The sequence below is a fragment of the Cicer arietinum genome, chromosome 2 (genome assembly GCF_000331145.2).
Source record: "Cicer arietinum cultivar CDC Frontier isolate Library 1 chromosome 2, Cicar.CDCFrontier_v2.0, whole genome shotgun sequence".
NCBI lineage: Eukaryota > Viridiplantae > Streptophyta > Magnoliopsida > Fabales > Fabaceae > Cicer > Cicer arietinum.
Window position 1 is genome coordinate 34821703 of NC_021161.2, and position 21511 is coordinate 34843213.

A 21511-nucleotide genomic window follows, 5' to 3' on the forward strand; every position below is an offset into this window, starting at 1 on the left:
ACCAATTAAAAAGTCAAATCTGAGTAATACATTTACTAGTAGAAGGAAACATGGAACAAGCTCATAGAAACACTAAAATCTTAAAACACAACCAAGACTAAGAGTAGCTACTCACTGCACTCAATGTCTGGACTTTCCCTTTCTCCCATGTCCGCGTGAACCTCCTCTCCCACCACGACGCTTTGCTCCACCAGAACCACCTAATGCTCTGTTTGCATCATGTTTCACTTGCATCGCTTCAGGCAAGAGAAGAATATGATCCACACATTTACGGAAGCTAAAATCATCAGCAGATTCATCCTCCCTAATGAGAAAGAAGCATTTGCTTTTCCACATAGGATGCATGCGGACTTGGAAAGCACAAATTTCTCCACCAATCTTTTTATGAGGCTCAGATGACCTTTCATAATCAATTCCAGTAACATCTTATGTTCATACTGCCACACAAAACAACCCCAGTAACAGTGAATTTGATCCAATCCAATAATATTTTCCATACTTGGTAACATTTTAGGGTTTATAATGATTTTAGGGTGAATCCTTTTGATTTTGATTTGTTTAGGATTTTTGATTTTAGGTGTTTTTTCTTTTAATTTAATTTTAACAAATAAATTTTATTTGTAATAATAATTTTTAACAATTATAATAATGATTTTTAAAAATATAAATTATATTTTTTAATCAGAAATAATATAATAATAAGTTTATTCCACGTATGTGTCTGCCACGTCAGCTTTTTATTAACACGTCATTAAAAAAATGACAACTCATCAACTCAAATTCTGTTTGGGACTAAAACTGGAGAGAAACAAAATGGAGGGATTACTTTCAATTTTCAGTTATAATAGGGGACCAAAAGTGCAATTAAGCCTTTTAATTATTACTTGCAACGATTTAGTACACTTGCTGAAACGCTATCAAGGAAGAATAATATATATAGAGAGAAAAAAGATCATTTGTGGCGGCTAAAACGACCACAAAATAACAATGACTCTATTCCCTTTGTGGAGGCTTGGGTGGTAAGAAAAAAAAGGTTGCCTTTGTGGCACCTAAGCCTCACAATGCTACAAGGGTATGACTTTTGTGGGGGCTTAGGCCGCCATAAAAGCCAACGACTCTATTTCCTTAGTGGCAGTCTGAGTGGTCAAAAAGGCTGCCTTTGTGGTGACATAAGCCCTCACAATGCTGCAACGGTCTAATTTTGTGAGGGTTTAGGCCACCACAAAGTCCTGCTGATATTTTCAATCAATCAAACCAATTATGAGGGTGTTGCCTGCCACAAAATCAAATAATTTTTTCCTACAACAATTTTGTGGCCGTTTTTTGCCACCACAAAAATTACAATTAGCCAAAAGAAATATTTTTTTATTTGTAAGGGTTTTTTCAACCACAAATAACAGTCAATTTGAATTTTAATATTTGTGATGACTTTTTTTGTCATTATTTGTGAGTTTTTTTTTTGCTACAAAATCTATTTTAATTTTCCTACAAATTGATGTTATTCTTGTAGTGTAAAAGCCAACTTATTGACATTAAACAATATTTATAGGAGATTATCTAAATCCGATCCTTCCTCGTCTCACTCCTCAAATTAGGGATGACAAAAGAAGACTAGCTCGCCCTGTGATTAGCCCACCAAAAAGCGGGGTGAGGTAGGCAACCATAGGTAGTCAAATTGAAATACCACTTTGTCCCAGCCTGTGGCAGGCCAACGAGTTGGCTCGCTAAAACTATTTATTTAGGTTTTTAATATTTCAAAATAATAATAAAGGCAATTATTATGAATCAACAAAGCTAACTACCAAAATAAATTCATCACTAACATAAAAAAAAAAAATCTCAAAATAAATTCACCAATATTAAACGATCTCAAAGGCCAAAACTAAGCCATCGTCAAAATAAAAATAAAATAGAAAAGTATTCGAGATCGCATGAGTGACTTAGGCAAATATGGAAGGAGCAAAATGGTGGAGTGGGTGTGTTGAGTTTGATTGAAAGAAGATGACAGAAACTAGATACAAAATCCCAATACCTAAGTCTATTTTTTTAGTTTGAGTTTGGTTAATTAATGAGTCAATTTTTTGTCTTTAGTTTGATTTAATTAGTAAAAAACTAGAAGAAAAAGTTCGACTAAAGTCATTAAAAATAATAGTTTTTTTTCCAATCTACTCTGACAGACCAACCCGCCTCACCTTTATCAGTGGATTAAACGTGATGAGCCAACTTAAGTAATTGAATTCAAACTTTCAATTCAATTCATCTAAAATATCTGATTAAACGAATCAGTCTTACATATTCGATCTGTTATACTTTTTATTTTATTTTATTAATTTCTTAAAATTAATTTTCAAATTGACAATTAAATACTATGTTCTAAAAACCAGTTAACAAAACACAAATTTTATGTTTATTTCAAAAACTAGATTTTTGGAAACACACTTGTTTCTAGACCAAAATTATTTAGTCTTTATAAAATTATAAAAGTGTGTCCTTTTATTAATGACTAAAGTGAATTATTATATAAAAGATAAATAATAAAAATAATAATTAACCAAAACAAATAAAAAATAATAGATCAAAATAAATATGAGATAAAAAAAATAAATAATCAAACTAATTTTTTTTAACGACACCTTTTTAAGGTGGGACTAAAGCTCTTGTTATTACAGGGATCTCACCCTTGAACCGGGCCTAAAGCTACGTTAGTAGTTTTAATGAATTAAGTCATTTTAACTTTTGGACCTTAAAGTGTGAATACTGAATATTATTAAAAAAACAAAAAACAAAAAGAATAGTATATATTTGAAATAAACCTCTTAATAGAATCATTAATTAAACACGACTTGCATAATCGTATGTGAAGAACAAGTATATAACAATTATTAACTTATGCTAAAATAATATTTCAAAAAACTTGTGCTAAAATGAAATATTACTTCAAAATTGATTTGAATTATAAGATTGTTGCCTGAACTCATTCTTTATTTTCAGATATATCTTTTTGAATTCTTTCAATAAAACTCGTCACGGTATTCAAGGTCTTATCATCTGAAAAATAAAAGAAAAAAAGTTTAATTAAACCACCATATTCTCGGAGAAATTCTCAAATTATATATATAAACATAATAGCTTATTAGCGTACCTAATCTTGGTACTGTGTGTCCTTTTGGATGATGAATTACCACAGGTTCAACAAAAGATTCCATTAGTTCTTTTCCATATTGCTTCAAATAATCATTCTCACCTGCAATAAGCATCAATTTTTTTTAATAAAAATAAGAAAACCTTTTTATAATCAAATTTGAATCTATTGTCAACTCATATTTATTGTGACAGAAATAAAAGGATAAAAAGCAACCCAAGGTAAATTCCTTGGTTTTGTAACAGAGATAAAAATCCTAAAAAACAAGATAACAGATTACAAATTATTAAGTAGTATATGACTATTTAAAAAATCACACTACTTTTTTTAATTATGTTATATATATATATATATATATATATATAGTTATACGGTCAAAATTTAACAATTTTTTCATTCGATGTCATCTTTATTTTTTCATTTTCCATCGGTATTTGGCCCCCACCTCATGACACTTTCTAATTACATTCTTCTTTAATATATGATAATTTTTGGAATGAATACAAAATATATTGTTTCAGAAACTAGTTAATGAAACTTCATTAAAAAAATAAATTTTCCTAAAATACATTAGTTTTCGGTGGAAAAATAAACAATAGAAACTAACAATATATTTTAAATAAACTCTAATATTATTTTAGATTTTTTATTTGACTTAGTTCAACTTTACAAAATATGTCTCTAGATATAAAGTTTCTTTGATTTAGTAACACATTTTTATATCATCTAACGTTATACTATTATCATTTGATATTTGTTTCAAGAGATCAAAATCAAACAAATAAAAATCCAATAGTTCAACTTAATCAATTAGTATTTTCAAAAATTTATATATTTTATATATTAAAAACAATACAAAAATATTATATACAATATATCTTCTCTCTAGAATAAAATATAAATAGAAATTATTTAAAAAGTTGATATATTTGATTCAAATTTTAAAATAAATATATTTTTCTACTTCGTTTTTTAATATATTTTACTACAGATGAAATATATATTAATATAAAAATAAAATATAACACTACTACTATATTTTAAAATAATAAATTCATCAATAATAATAATAATAATAATAATAATAATAATAATAATAATAATAATAATAATAATAATAATAATAAGGAAAATAAGGTTTTGGTCACAATTTTGAATAACATGAAACTAATATTTAAATCACTAGAGATCAAATTTATTTGATTAGGTTCTGTTAAGAACTAAACATTAGAAAAGATAAAACCAAATTACTTGGGTTGAATTGAATTTTTGCATTCATCGAAGTTCTTACACACCTAGTGGAGAGGAGAGGTAGAAAACATAGTGGAAATTGGAAAACTTAGGGCATATTTGGGTAATTTCAATAAAAAAAGGAGAGATAGGAATAGAGTCTCCCTTTAGATGGTTTATCTATGATGGGCTTCAATGTCGAATTAGTTATGGGGCTTCCAACATATATGTAAGACCCGTTAAGCACTTAAACGGGAAAGTGCTCTCCTATATATTTTGTCATTTCAAAGACTAAATATCAATGAAAATTTACACCAAGAAGTTGGTGAGAGAATTAGTCTTACTATAGATGAAATGTTTTTCGTTATCGTGGGAGTAAAATTGAATTTGATTGAAATTGTCTTCAAAATTGTGTTGAACATAAATTTAAGTTTAGATAGTAAATATGAGTCCAATGATAAATGTAATTCTAAAAATTAATTTAAAAACAAAAGTTATAAGTTTTAGTTTCAATTCAAAATCAATCTTACAGACAAAATTAATTTTATTAAACAATATTCAAAATATATCAAAATCAATTCCAAAATTGATTTTACAAGAATGAAACCAAAAATAAATGAAATTATTTGCAGATACTTTTCAAAACAAAAAAAATTAAAATATAAGACTAAATTTGTTTTACTTGAAGTAGAGACTAAACTTGTCAAGAGAATATTTTATAAAGATTATAAGTGTATTGAACTCTATTAAATAATTTTCTTTTTTACTAAATTAAATAATTTACTTAATTAAATTATTGATCAAAATGCATCTAAACCGAAAGGAGAGAAAAGGTACCTATAAAGTGAAGAGAGGGGCAAGTAATCATGGAAGAATATGCTTTCTCTGCCACTGAAGGTGACCTGAACTTAGCCCCTGCTATGATTATAACGAATTTCACTTTAGGAACCTTCGTCAGTGCCACGCCCTATTCATATACACAAATATCACCATTTTAGTTTAATTTCTAAATAAAATATGAACTAACATTTTCGCCAATTCTTTCATCTTATATACATTAATGTCATTATGTGAAAGGTAATATTACAAAAAAATGACTATTCTAGTTTTTTTTTTCAAGAATAACAATTATACTATCTAAGTGGTTGGAGGTATAACTAATTAACATAATTAGTTAAGGTTGAGTAATTTATATAGTACTCTAGTTCGATTTTTGAGAGGGTCAATCCAACACATATTTATGCTTAAGACAAATTTTTAGATATTTTAAAGTACATAACAATGTTTAGAAATATTACTATATTTTTGCTTAAATTTTATTTATTTTTAAATGTTTCAGAATGTAAAATCATTTATTGTATGTTTTAATTGATTTTGTTTAATATATTTAATTTTTGTTTGAACATTTATTTCAGATTAAATTTTATTAATTTTTAAAATTAAAAATTATACAATATTAAAAATTAAGATCTAAATTTTGAATCAAATACATTCACTTTTTAAAATTAATTTTTATTATATTTCATCCCATAGAGAGTATATAGTAATAGACTAATAATAGCATAACCTCAAATGTCTATAGATAAAATAATAACAAAATCTGCATACGACTATGATTTTGTTTCTCATTGGTTCCCTCCACGAGCTAATCTTATGTAGGTAATTGTCCCAACCAAGAATAAACAGTTTCGCTATATTGTAGAAGACTAGTCCCTTCCGTTAAATCCAATTAGGGTTGATATATTATATTTATATAAATATAAATATAAAATAACTACTAGATATTTTTTTTTAATTTAATTCTCTAATTTTAAAGAGAATGAGATGTCAGAGTTCAACCAAGAGGTAATTAATATTAATATTTGATCAATAATTATTCCAAAAAAGTAGGGGTGATCATAGACACAACCGATTGTGCAAGTAGCCCAATAGAACATGTCCCAAATATTTTTACGTTTTGTAATATAGTAAAATGAGGGTAATTTTTTATTTTTTAGGTTAAATATATTTTCAATCCCCAACAAATTATGATATTTTAAGTTTAGTCTCGAAAAAAATTCCATTCCCTTCTAGACTCTATTTTGATTTTATAGAGACATTTTTAGGGAATAAAAATATCATTTTTTTAATAAAAAAGGTTTAGAGACTAAAAAATTATACTTTCTTTTTATTAAAGACTTTATTTTTAAGATTATAACAAGACATCTAAAATGTATATAACGACTAGGAGTGGGAATAGGCCAGGCCAAATCAGGCTTTGAAAAGCCTTAGCCTGACCTACGATTAATTTTTTAGGCCTAAGTCTGGTCTACGGCCTATCATAAGTTTTTTTTTTTTCGGTTTGGCCTGACCTTTTTAAAAGTCTGGCCTGACCTAGAAGCATATTTAAAAGTCTTATTCATATTAAAACGCTCTACTCATACCACATGCTGTCCACATACCAATATCAATGTACATATATATATATATATATATATTAAACAAAAAATAATTTTTATAACAAAATAATTTTTTAAAAATCTGAAACAAACATCCTTTAAACCCTAAAACATAATTCTTGGTTTCAAAGAATATATTTTTTTTTTCTGAAACAAACACACCCATTATTGCCTCTCAAACAAATATGGAAGGACTACTGAGTTATTGACTAATTGAATGACTACCGAATATGGAACGACTACCAAATATGGAATGACTACTGAGTGATTGCCTAATTGATAAAATTTTAAATAGGAAATAATATTATTAATATAATAATAAAAAATAACATTAATAAATAATTAAATATATATATGTCGGCCTGTCAGGCCTAATAGACTTTTTTATAAATCTGAGTCTGACCTATTTAAATAAATAGACTTTAAAAATAGCTTGAGTCTAGCCTTTTTATTAAATAGGCCATGCCAGACCAGACCATAGGCCCCTGTCGTACGGCTTAGCCTATTCCCATCCTTAATGACGACCTTGATCATGGGTATGGATAAACTCAACCCTGTCGCCCAAACTAAATCAACTCATGTTTTGATCCAACCCATTCAATTTCAAGTCTAACCTAAATCAATCCATTTAAAATCAATAATGTTCGATTTGCGTAGCAAATTTAACATTTTGAATGCTCAAATCCAACTCATTGACATGCCATATATATTTTTATTTATTTTTTATATTATTGATGTATAGTTATAATTTAGTTATTGAATTTTATTTGAGGGTTTGTTGTTAATTTAATTAATTTTGTTTTGTTGTGTTTATGAATATATTTTAAGTATTGAATAATATGTTGTGATAGAATTTTATGATTTTTGAGATGTTCAAATAATTAAATTTAATTACATTTTATTTTTTTAAAATTATTTATAATTTGTGAACCTAACTCAACCCGCTATTAATCGAATTGGTTTAATTTAGATTTAATTTAAAAATCACATATTAAGAATTCAACTCAAATAAAATAAATAAATTCGAGCATTGAATTTGATGAAAACTAACTCAACTGAACCCGAAATCATCCAAAAGATTCTTATCGGGAAGTAAGTAAATGAAAAACAAACTATTGACGATATCTGTAACTATTTGGAGATAACTATTTGGAGATGAATATAAGACTGATTAAATTTTATGTAAAAATAATTGTCTTAATTTGTTTTAATCTTTCCAATAATACAATTTTTTTTCCTAAAAAAACGTGCACAAAATATACATGAAAAAGGAGCTCAATGTTGTATAAAAAAATGGAAGTGGAATAAAAGGCAATAAATTGTGGTTTTCTGCATACCTTCTCCTGAAGGCCTGGGATTGAAGCTGATAAAATCGCCCCCTATTTTGTCAAATTGAAATACTTCAGATCCTTATAGTAATTATTAGTTAATAATAAAATGAAACATACACCACGTATATGTGATACAACAACAATGATCCTTCAAATTAAAGTTTCATTTTTAGTACACACTATGAATTCAGAAGGAGTAATTGTTTTGTGGTCACAACCACAAATTCATAGGTACATTGTACATATGAATTTCGAAAACATTCCACAAAATTAAATTAATACCCTATTTGATGTCTTACTTTGATGTTTAAAGTTTCAACATCAATTCCCTAAAAATTCACAACTTACAAAAAATTGAATTAAGAAGCTAACCTGCGAGAATCCAAGAAGACCATCAAACGGTCCATGTTTGACTATGTAATCCTCAATATATTGCAAACACTCATCAAAGTTGATATACTCTGTAAATTCCTGTTGTTATATTATATAAAAAAAAAAACATGTTAAAAGAGACAATAGATGAATCGTAATTACATGTATCCCCAAATTAAAAAAAAAATAAAAAAGAACCTTGTTGAATTGGAACCACTCGTAATAAGGAGGATCGAAAATTCCTTCAACATCAGATTTGCCAGTGCAAGGAAAAGGGGCATCGACATAAACAAGATCGAGTTTGTCTAAAACATCTTGTGGCCACTTCTCTATCTGTTTTTTCATTATCTCTGCACTTGTTCGAAATCCATGAAGGCACAAAAATCTTGGTTTTCTCGCCATGTTGTTGTCTTCGTTTTCCATGTTCAATTCAACGAAGGAACGTGACTTAATATAATAGAATAGAAAAAATACTTTGGTTGATGAGGATGCGGTTTGTGAAACCAACTTCAATTTAAAAGACTCAAGGTTATTTATTATCTTTTATTTTCCTTTTGCCCTTTTTTGACGTTATTGCGTATGTTTAGACTTTCCTCAATGTTATAGAGCAGTCTTGTTGGAACACAACTTTTAAAATGAAATCGTGTATAAATCATCGTATACATGATTTATTAACTTTTTTTATTGAAGATTTCATTAACTATTAAAATATGTCATTAATAATTTTTAAAACATATGTCTCAAGACAATTTCTATGGTACTCTTAACAAATAAGAGTGGATCAGTACTTGTTAATTTTTAATCAATAAATGTATTATTTTTTACACGTAGGTTGATCAAATTAATTGTACTTGTACATTTATTTTTATAATTTAATCTCTTAAATTTAATTAAATATTATTCTATTTTTTTAATTAAAATTAAAATTGTTATTAGAGTTTAAAATTACTTTTCTTTTTACTACCGACCACTAAAGTAAATCGCTTTTCCATCATTCTTCACTGCTGCAAGAATATCCTTCCCTTATCAATTTTTTTAATCTTATGACATGTTATTTACTTTACTTTGCTCTAATGTTGTTAATTTAATTGCTATAAATTAGATTGCATACATGCTGCAACAGTGTTGCTTTCTTGATTAGGTGTTGGTTTAAATTAGAAACTCCCTCATTTGTCTTTGTACCTGAACCAAACTCATCATCCCATACAAACAACTTAAATCTGATCACTCTCATCTATAAAAAAACAAATAAAATAAAAATTGATAAATATGTTGAAGTGCAAAAAAATCTGTGAAATTAAATAGGAAAGGCAAACAAATTAGTCACAGTTACTGGTTTGTCAAAGTTAGAGAGAGTGTTGTACCCATTAATGGTTGCAGTGTCACGTTTTTTTGAAGTTTTTTCTAGAAGGGTATAAGTGAATAGTTGAATACGGTGTAAGTATTTGGTGTCAAATATTGTGTTATAATAACATTTCTGTTAGAAATAAAGTCTTCCATTTGATTCAACTTGGTGCGTCATTACATTCTCTTGGTCCCTTCTTCGTTTGTTGTGCTTTTTTTTTTTCTTTTTCTTTTTTTTTTTTATAAAAAAAAGAGAGTATTTTATCTAAAAAAAGTGGAAAGTAGAAATTTTGTTTTTAATCTGACTCGAATAACATGACAAACAAATAAAGTGAATAAATTAATATTAATATTATAATTACTTATAGTTGATCTTGTATGTATATTTAATATTAATATTTAATTTTTTTTATCAACCTTTAATATTATTTATGTTATTCTCTAATAAAATGAACTGTTTATTTTATAAAAACTAATTTTCCGGGTACAATTAGTGTGGATATTTTGCTTCATTAAAATAATGTTTTTATTAAAAATTTAATTGTTGTTTTAGACTTTTTATTTTAATTAATTCATAAAATTAGATATTATATTTTAAAAATTGATAGTTTTGGTGCCGCCATCAAATTTTTGAGTTACAAATGATTTTTCATACTTTAAATGATGTAATATATAATTACATGACATAAAATCATCTAGATGAATTAATTATTTATATGTCATTAAATTAAACTACAAAAATGAAAATTTTCTGAAGATGAGAGTTAAGATTTTAGAAAATTTTATTGTAATTTCAATGATATTAATCATTCTACGTCATTGTTAAATTATTTAAACATACCACCATTATTTTTTAGTTAAAAAATTATAACGGTGGACTAAAACTGTCAAATTTTAAAATAGACGAACCACTTTCGTGAATTGATAAAATTAAATAATAAAACTATAATTAAACTTAAATTATTAAAATGGTAATACAATTCAGATTTTTTTCATTTAAAAAATTACTTTAAATAAATTAAAATTAATTATAAGAGAAGAAAAACACTCTTTATAAATGTGATTAATTCTAAATAGGCCTTCATGAAATATTTAGAAATATACTCATGATTTACTAGTTTACACCCACCTACCTATTGTTTAATGAAATATTACAACTAAAAAAACTATTTCCATATAATTATAAGTAGCACCCGTAGATGTTTCTCAAAAATTAACTAAGACGATATAAATTAAAGAAATATAAGAAAACTATTATATTTATCTTATCAAAATTAATATATTTATCATTATTATAAATGTAAAGAGAACAAATAGTTTAAAATTATGCACGTAATATTAATCAAAGAGTATAAATATTAAAATTATAATAATCAATATTAACAAATTTTTATTAACAAAAATTAATATTAAACTATAAATTGAAAAATGATACTCCGAGATTCTTTTTTTGTCAACATGATCATTATAATGAGACAGAAGCAGGAAAGGGTAGTATGCTATCTCTAAAACAAATTATTATACATTAACAACATTTATAGACTTTTTTTAACGTGCATCCCATCAGTTTTTTTCAATCTTGTTTTTTGTCATTCTATCAGTTTTTTTTTTCTTAGGCATCCTATCAGTTTTAATAAGCTTTAAGGAGTATGTTATGAAATTATCACTCAAAATGATTAAATGCACTTGAAAATTCATATTTCTAAACCACTCTTTCAAAATGATTAATTCTTAAAGTTTTGATTTTTGTGATATTTCATTTCAAAGTTTTGATTTTTATGAATACTATATGATTCTTGGGGGAATTGATAAAAAAATTTAATTTTTAATTGTGATAACATGATTAAGTTGATTATTGTGATGTGTTTAGTGGTAAATCTTGATTTGTATGCTTAAATGACTAATAATAGGAGAAATTTTATTGTAGAAGAAATAAAGTTTATATTTGTATGTGTTTTTTGTTATTTGAGTTTTGATGTTTATCAACAACACATCGCTAATCCAATTTTATAGTTTATAAAATGAAAGTTGTGACTCTAAGATATTTATTCACGTGTTTGTGTGTTATATATTTGGGATAACAAAATTACTGATTCTTGATTGTAAGCATCCACGAGAATAAAACCTTGATGCCATGTGTGATTAAAATTTAACCTTGAGTATTTTATCTTTGTTGTTGTCTAAGTGGCTGATGATTTGTGTTTTAAATATTGTTATCTTTGTGATTGCCTAAGTGCCTAGTTTATGTTTTAAATATTGTTATCTTTGTGGTTGCCTAAGTGGCTGATGATTTATGTGTTGGACATTGTTCTCTTTCTGATTATTTAAGTGGATAGTAACATGTACCTTTTGAACATCATTATCATTTCATGACATGTCATATATGCATATTTGTGGATGTCTGTGTGGCTGAGTTAATTTTCTCCATCGGTATGGATGACTTCTATGTGGACGCTTGTGCTTATATCCAAATATCATATACTTTTTGGAGCATGCATAACTTGCATATATTTTATTATTATTTTTATATTGATCTAATTATTTGTTCTAAAGCGAGTTGCTATTTGATTTAGATGCATTTTATGACTTTTGATACAACTTTGTAAATTATTAAAGATTCAATTTCTTTAAATCTTTTATTAGAAAAAGATTATATATTCATATTTTATTGATGTTAACTTACTATTTGGTTTAATTTTGACATGAGATGAATTGACCCTTACACCAACATTTAGATACTAATGATATCGAAGAGTTGCATGAATGATGTTTGCTTGAGGCATGAACATGGGAAAAAGGGATTTGACTTAAATATAATGTTTGTATTGATAAAACCGAAGTGATATATTTTTAAAGTTTATTTACTTTTCATCATTAATTTTAAATAGAAATGCGGAGGTAAGGTTGCTTTCACTAAGAAAAATTTGAATAAGTCAACTTTGTTTTTTTTTTTTCACTTAAAGAGAATTTGCTCTATGTTTTGACGTAAGGGAATATTTTTCTAACACTTAACAAATTATCATTGCAAGAAAAAATATAATAATGATATCTAGTAAATCACATCGTGTTCCTTTACAAAAATGATATTAAGTTATTTTTTAAGGAAATTTTTCTTTATTACATGATGTACTACTTCTAAGAAGAAAAAAAATTATTATTGTTGTTAAAAGATAACAAATATCTTTAAGTAATAGTTTGAATCAAAATATGGAGCGTTAAATTGTGGTATAATTCTCGGACTTTGGAGTAGAGTGGGATGCTTTGTGTGTGTCGCATATATATATATGTTGCTTGTGTTGATTATTTGATTTTCTTATTATTGGATTTTACTAAGTTTTTTAAATTGTACCATTAATTATGTTAATTGTCTGATTTTATAATTATTGAATTTTATTAATTACTTAAATTCTACTTAAATTCTTATTATGTGTCATTAATTGTGTAACTTTTTTGAATTTTTGTAATTAATATATGCCTTAAATATTTGACCTTAATTGTGTTATTTATTTGTGTATTTAGTAGTTATCAAATCTGAAATCTCTATGCCTATGCCTACTTGCACGCTTTTCGTGACATTGACTTTTTATATTATTTAGAAATATTATATTTAAGTTGATAGATTTTACTATCCTTTTTTTATAAGTTTTCCTACTTGTTCATCGCATGATTATTTTGTTTTAATAACCTTAGACTCTCTCATTCTTGCTCACGTTAAATATTTTGTGATCTAACTATTACTTGGATTAATTAGTCTTGTTAATAACAATTATAAATATTACAAAATAATTTCATCTTCTACTTGATACAAATGAGTAGTACTATGATATAAAATATAGCGTTACATATTATTGTTGTTATCATTGTCTCTTTTATCTTATTTTTATGAAACCAAAAATTTTAAGTTGGCTTGAATTGCAAATGTTTTAAAAAGACTATCATTAATTCGATGTGTTTATTAGTGTTAGAAATGAATATTCCTTTTAATTTACTAAGGTAAAATATTTTTTGATATTCCAAAAGTACTTAATAAACTAATTTGAGTGTGATTTTATTTCTTAAATTAATTTAATTAAGTCAAATTTAATGTAGCCATGTTTTCTTTTTGAATTTATATATGATGTTTTCCTTATTTTGTGAATTTTATTTACACAGCGTAAGACAAAGAGTTAAGATAATATGTTGTTATAATTATTTTACCATCAATATAATAATATTTGTTAACGTTTTGATTTTTTATTTTATGTTAAAAGTTACAAAAAAAAAAAAAGAAAAGAAAAATAGACTAAGAATGATTTTCCCTTATCAACAATCATTGAATATTTTTATTACTATAAAATGAATTTTGTTTAATTACCTAAATTAAAATGTTTTTTTAGTATTTGTTATTACAATCTAAATGCCGTAAATTTTAATTGTAAAATTATGTTTTTCTTTCAATTATATCATGTTTTTAATTTTAAAAGACACATTGAATTAAAAAAAATTAATAGAGTTGAAATGAACGAAAGACGTGACGGTCTTCGTGTTCTACAACCATACTAAAAGTACTTTAATAGTCGTGATTTAAAGAAAAATTAGTATGATTATTATTAAATGAGTAGGAGAAGTTAATCAACATGGTGACTTATTTTGGAAGAAGGCGGTAATAAGAACTCGTTTTTACTATCCTCGGAAATTTATTTTACCTATTAAAAAGTCTATCAAGTTTTTTTTTGCACTGTCTTTATGAGATAAGTTTTATGAATGTGTTGATTTTATTTGAATTTCAATAATTTTTAATTTCATTAATAGATTTTAAGCATTTTTATTATTATTATTATTATTATTATTATTATTATTATTATTATTATTATTATTTGATTATTTAAATAAGTGTGGGGTGCTCAACTTGTTTGTTGGTTAGATTTGAAGTTCATTTAAAAAAAAATTAATAATATAAAAAAAGAAAGAACCAAAAATAGAAAGAAATATATATTGATGAATAAATGAGGAAAACGGTTGTGCTGTGAACCCTTACCTTGGTCCCGTTATGATCTTACTGAAGACTTTTGATCATTATGTGCATGTGTTTCAAATATAGATGTTAGAGACTTGTCAAGCCTATGGTATCGCTAGCTTTCATGAAGTGCTTTGAGTGTAAATAATATTCCAAACACTTAAGTGGTTGAAATAATTTTACATCTTGGGAAAACTTTATCACTTATGATGCATTCTTTAGTTAACTTGTCCTCTTGTTTTCCTTGATTGTGATAAAAAGTTATTCATGATTGCCTTAAGTTAGAAATATTTTTTTTTTCACTCACTACTTTGCATTCATGAGAATATTTGGAATCACATGCATTAATTTTTTATAGTTTAGATTACTTTTTTAGTTTAGATTAATTTAGATTAATTTAGATTAATTATTCTTTATAGTTTAGATTAATTTAGATGAAATATTCTTTATAGTTTAGATTAATCTTTTAGTTTGTTTCTAAACTTTGGGTCGAAATTGAATTTTAATTTTTATTATTTGTATATTGATCTCTGCTCGCTCTGTAGGTCATAACTTGAGCTCTGGTTATCGGATTGACGCATGCGAGCATGCGTTGGAAAGCCAAATATTAAAGCCACAACTTTTGTGTTGGAATAAAAGCCCAATGCTGATTTTTACTAGGCCTAAATTGCAGATTTCGTTATATGAGCTTTTGTACTAATTTTAAGTAGTGAGCCACTTATTTTACAAGCCCAAAAAGCGAGCACAATATATTCGGAGTTTCATTCTATTTGAGACATGATGTTTTCGGATTGAGAAAGAGATATATAAACACTTTTTGTTTTATTTTTATGGAAGGCTAATTTTCTATCGGATTAATTCATTGTTCAGAGTTTTATCAACACCTTGAGGTTCAGGTTATAATGTTAATTTCACGTTATGATTCTATTTCTATTTATTCAATTTTATTGTTATTCTGACTGCTTAATTTGAATTTCAATAGGATTGATTAGATTCATTTGACAGAATTCAGTTTCAGTTTCTATATTAATTGAATTATAGTTTTGCAACGCTTGATCGTTAATTGTAATGCATTAATCATTGTGATGTTTAATCCAGTCAAAGAAACCGAATTCACATATGGTTGATTACGCTTGTTTGATCAATTCTATAGTCAAATCTGAATATAGTCACAAATTAGAAATTAAACTAGTTGATAGAATCTATGATAGGTCTGAAACTCTTGAATCAATGGATTAATTGTTTTGCAAATCTGTTCAAACAAAATTCTAAAAAATACCCCTTTCTAATTTCAACTTTCAATTTGGATGATATTATCATATCAGAAGTCCTTGCAAATCTGTTTTATTACTTTTATTTGACCCGTGTGTGACAACTGATCAAATATCCCTCTTGTTCTTTTTTTGAAATTTTATATTATTGTTATAAACATATAATTCTAAATTTGCTCTATTTTAATAGATGACATTCTAAGTTTTCTCTCTTTTGTTTTTCTCTATATGCTCGTTGGTTTGCTTTAACTAGTTCATGTGTTAAGCAAGTAACTTTTATACAACTCAAGTTTTTATATTTTAGTCGAATTGTTGTCAATCAAGAAATTTTTGTAACCCAAATGGGAATTCAAAAGAATTTTACTTGATTTTTTAAAAATGTGCTAATATGTTAATGCAACTTGTCCATTTGCTTTTCCTCTTAGTTTCGAAAGACGAAACTATTTTTAAAGGGGTTAGTAATGTAACACCTCAATATTTTCATATATATATATATATATATATATATATATATATATATATATATATATATATATATATGTGCGTGTATGTGTGCGCGCGCGCTTTTTCAATAATTGTCATGATTTATTATTTAATAAATAATTATTCTATGTGTAAATGAATTAAATAAAAATTTATCACCCTAAATTTTACCTGATTAATTATATCCTTTATTTTTAATTAATTGTTTTGGCATGATAATTACATTGTGAAGATTTACGACTTTGTGTATTTTGTTTATTTGATTATTTTCGATAATCATGAAATTGTTATTTTATTATGTGTGACATACAGTGATATTTTTGTCTTGCTTGATTTATTTTAGTGGATAAAAATATTAGTTGAATTATTTAATTAAATTAGAATTTATATTGTTTGTTAGTTTTGTTTTGGACCAAATAAGTATTTATTTTAGGAGATAGTAGAGTCTCCTCATTTATAAGTGTTTTGAAAATAATTTTGGTCCATCCATCTTTGGAAAAAAAAAAAAAATAATGACTTGACTCATTCCTTTTACTATTGGCAACATTTTACGACAATTGATGGTGTACATTAATTGATGTTGTTTTGGCATAATGTAAACTTTATGTCCTCATCACAACCAATTAAAGAGGAGATAATGTACATTAATTGATTCTTAGCACTTTTAATTCACTTTTAACAAATTACCTACAAATTTAATTATGGGTCTTATCTTTTTGTGCAAACAATAGGCAAAAAAAGAATTCTCCTCCTTTGTTATATCTCACGCATCCCTCTATTGTAAATCAAGATTATAATTTTATTTTAATTCTCTATAAAAAAATTTATAGGTAATTTTTGGCGTCATAACTATTTGCAAAAAATATAAAAATAAATAAAAGTTAGTCTACACACCTTTCATATACGTATTTTTGTTTTCTCCTAAATTCCCAAATTTTCCATCAGAAACAAAAGAAAGAAAGAAAAAAAAGAGAAACATAGTCTCCTTCCTTTTCTCACACCATTATTATCATCATGTCGAATTACAATTTTCTTTCTTCTTTTAATACCATCTAAAGTAAAGTTTGAACTTCTGTCTTCCTTTTCCCCATACAAGGTTATGCTATATATTAAATTAATAGTTTGTAAGATATTGATATGATATTTTGATGTCTTAAAAGAAAATATTGACTTAATGTTTGCCTTAAAGAATTTAACTATAATGTTTTGTTTTTTTTGAGTAATATGTTTGCCTTGATAAACTTAATTATAAAATTTAGATTTTTATTATTATAACATGAGTTATATGCTTGTTGTCATATATTTGATGTAAAGTTGTGATTAGTTATAAAGTTATGATTTTTATTATGATCTCATTAGTAATATGTTTGTTAGGTTGTTTTAAATTTAAAGTTTTGATTTTTGTGCTATTTCATTTTAAAGTTTTGATTTTTATAAATACTATATGAATCTTGGGGGAATTGATGATAAAATTTAATTTTTAATTGTGATAACATGATGAAGTTGATATTTGTGATGTGTTTTGTGATAAATCTTGATTTGTATGCCTAAATGGCTAATAATTGGAGAAATTTTATAGTAGAAAAAATAAAGTTTATATTTGTATGTGTTATTTGTTATTTGAGTTTTGATATTTATCAATAACACATCACTAATCCAATTTTATAGTTTATAAAATGAAAGTTGTGACTCTAAGACATTTATTCACGTGTTTGTGTGTTATATATTTGGGATAGCAAAATTAATGATTCTTAACTGTAAGCATTCATGAGAATAAAATCTTGAAGCCATGTGTGATTAAAATTTAACCTTGAATATTTTATCTTTGTGGTTGCCTAAGTGGCTGATGATTGTGTTTTAAATATTGTTATCTTTGTGATTGTCTAAGTGACTGGTGATTTGTGTTTTAAATATTGTTATCTTTGTGGTTGTCTAAATTAATGATTCTTAATTGTAAGCATTCATGAGAATAAAATCTTGATGCCATGTGTGATTAAAATTTAACCTTGAATATTTTATCTTTGTGGTTGCCTAAGTGGTTGATGATTGTGTTTTAAATATTGTTATCTTTGTGATTGTCTAAGTGACTGGTGATTTGTGTTTTAAATATTGTTATCTTTGTGGTTGTCTAAATTAATGATTCTTAATTGTAAGCATTCATGAGAATAAAATCTTGATGCCATGTGTGATTAAAATTTAACCTTGAATATTTTATCTTTGTGGTTGCCTAAGTGGTTGATGATTGTGTTTTAAATATTGTTATCTTTGTGATTGTCTAAGTGACTGGTGATTTGTGTTTTAAATATTGTTATCTTTGTGGTTGTCTAAGTGACTGATGATTTGTCTAAGTGGGTGGTGACATGAACCTTTTGAGTATCATTATCATTTCAATGATATTTCATATACGCATCTTTGCAGACGCCTGTGTGACTGATTTAATTTTCTCCAATGGTATTGTTGACTTCGAAGTGGACGCTTGTGTGGCTGATTATATCCTGATCATATACTTTTAGGAGCATGCATAACTTGCATACATTTTATTGTTATTTTTATTTTGATATAATTATTTGTTCTAAGGTGAGTTGCTACTTGATTTAGAATCATTTTATGACTTTTGATACAACTTTTTGAATTATTAAAGATTCAACTTCTTTAAATCTTTTATTAGTAAAAGATTTTATATTTATATTTTATGGATGTTAACTTACTATTTGGTTTAATTTTGCCGTGGGATAATTTGACCCTTACACCAACATTTAGATACTAATGATATCGAATAGTTGCATGAATGATGTTTGCTAGATGCATGCGCGTGGGAAAACGAGTATTTGACTTAAAAATAATATTTGTGTTAATAAAACCGAAGTGGTACATTTTTAAAGTTTATTTACTTTTCATCGTTAATTTTTAATAGAAATGCGGAGGTAAGGTTCCTTTCGCTAGGAAAAATTTGAATTAGTCAACCTTATTTTTTTCACTTAAAGAAAATTTACTCTATTTTTGGAAGTAAGTGAATATTTTTATTACAATTAGCAAAATATCCTTGCAAGAAAAAAAATATAATAATGATATATGTAACACCCCGATTTTCAAAGCGAGGGTATATATATATTTTTTTCAAAACAAATTCATAAAAACAGAGAAATAAGGAAGAAAATACTTTTGGATAAATATTGAAGTCGTAACGCAACGACAAATGAGTCAACAGAATTTACAAGCAGCGGAATAGTTTTTGAAATATGAATCCAAAGTATTTATACTTCAAAGAGTGATACATGGACTCCATCATAATAAAATGTCAGACAGACAATATTAGTATAGGTACAGTTTTCCAAATTAAAATAACTGCAACCCAAAAAGAAAGACGTCTAATCCCTATACATCAACCTAATCTGATCATTCTACCAAAAAACTATACACCCTGAGTGATCTCCACGCGCCCCGTGAGATCCTCCTACATAGCTCCAGTCAAGCATTCCCATCTACATTCCCATAGGGTACAGACCGGCAGGATCGTCCTGGCTCTCATCTGAGGGCAAAGCCCAGATTTCCACAATAGTTGTAAAGGGTCACCAACCGAAATTAACAGTTAACACATAACATTTAAATTTTCAAATGCACAAGATAACTTTTCAACCTAGCATGCACCTTAAAAGGGTTTTCCCATATGCTAAAAGTTCATATAATGCTTGCAAAATAAAAATGAAATCAAATAAGTCTTAAATCAATCAGGCAATAAACAACTGGCCAATCCATTGATGAACCAATTGAACGATCGATCATCTAACTCAAAATAAGAATTTCCACTGGGCCAATCGATTGGGAAATCGATTTGGATGAAGGATTTTAGTAAAAACTGAACTCTGGGCTTAATTCAATCGATTGGGAAATCGATTGAATGAATAACTGAGCCCTTGTGTTGATGCCAATCGATTTCCAAATCGATTTTGTCAGTTTTGCTGAGTTCCTGTCTTACTGCCAATCGATTTCCAAATCGATTTCTTAAGAGGTTTTGAAAAACATATTGCGAAATCGATTGGCAAATCGATGTTATCAAATTTTTGAAGTCTCTGCAACTCATCAAATCGATTGAGAAATCGATTTCCCTGCTTATTCTTTCAAAAATACATAAACTAACTCAATCACATTCATACACAATTCCACATCTTAACACTTAGCAATTCCCACACGATCACCGCGACAAGTTGAGTCTCGAAATAGTTTTACAACCCATCACACTTACACACAATAATCAATTCATAACACTTAGCAATTTCAACACAATTACCACGACAACTCAAATTCAAAACACTCAATCATAAACTTGAATCAAACACGACTCGCGTGCCAAGCACCCTAATGCGATGCGTATATGCCAAAATGCATGGACTCAGAATTCCAAACCAAAACCCTCCTCGAAGGGCCGTAAATCATAATTGTACCGCCTATCGCAGGCCAAAGTACCAATTACCGAGGTGCCACCTATCACGGGTCAACACGATTTACTAAAAAGCGTAAATCATAAACGTACCACCTATCACGGGTCAGTACAGTTTACCGAGGTGTCACCTATCACGGGTCAACACGATTTACTAAAAGAAAAAGCGGAAATCGTAAATGTACCACCTATCACGGGTCAGTACAGTTACCATGGTGTCACCTATCACGGGTCAACACGATTTACTAAAAGAAAAAGCGGAAATCGTAAATGTACCACCTATCACGGGTCAGTACAGTTACCATGGTGTCACCTATCACGGGTCAACACGATTTACTAAAAGAAAAAGCGGGAATCGTAAATGTACCACCTATCACGGGTCAGTACAGTTACCATGGTGTCACCTATCACGGGTCAACACGATTTACTAAAAGAAAAAGCGGGAATCGTAAATGTACCACCTATC

General features: G+C 27.0%; 1 protein-coding gene across 1 annotated transcript; it reads right to left on the reverse strand.

The window, feature by feature from the left end:
• Window positions 1-2799: 2799 nt before the first annotated feature.
• LOC101511725 (uncharacterized) lies at window positions 2800-9092 on the reverse strand. The gene is made up of 6 exons (XM_004490337.4): window positions 8712-9092; window positions 8514-8612; window positions 8148-8189; window positions 5210-5339; window positions 3143-3244; window positions 2800-3048 (listed from the first exon to the last, which is right to left on the reverse strand). The coding sequence occupies exons 1-6, from the start codon at window positions 8934-8936 to the stop codon at window positions 2975-2977; spliced, it is 672 nt and encodes a 223-aa protein (XP_004490394.1). The 5' UTR covers window positions 8937-9092; the 3' UTR covers window positions 2800-2974.
• Window positions 9093-21511: the final 12419 nt, after the last annotated feature.

Coding starts and splice junctions, on each gene's coding strand:
- LOC101511725 (XM_004490337.4), bottom strand. CDS start 8,936: ATGGAAAACGAAGACAACAACATGGCGAGAAAACCAAGATTTTTGTGC. Junction 8,190..8,513: donor GTCTTCTTGGATTCTCGCAG/GTTAGCTTCTTA, acceptor TTGACAAAATAG/GGGGCGATTTTATCAGCTTC. Junction 3,245..5,209: donor CCCCTCTCTTCACTTTATAG/GTACCTTTTCTC, acceptor TGCTTATTGCAG/GTGAGAATGATTATTTGAAG.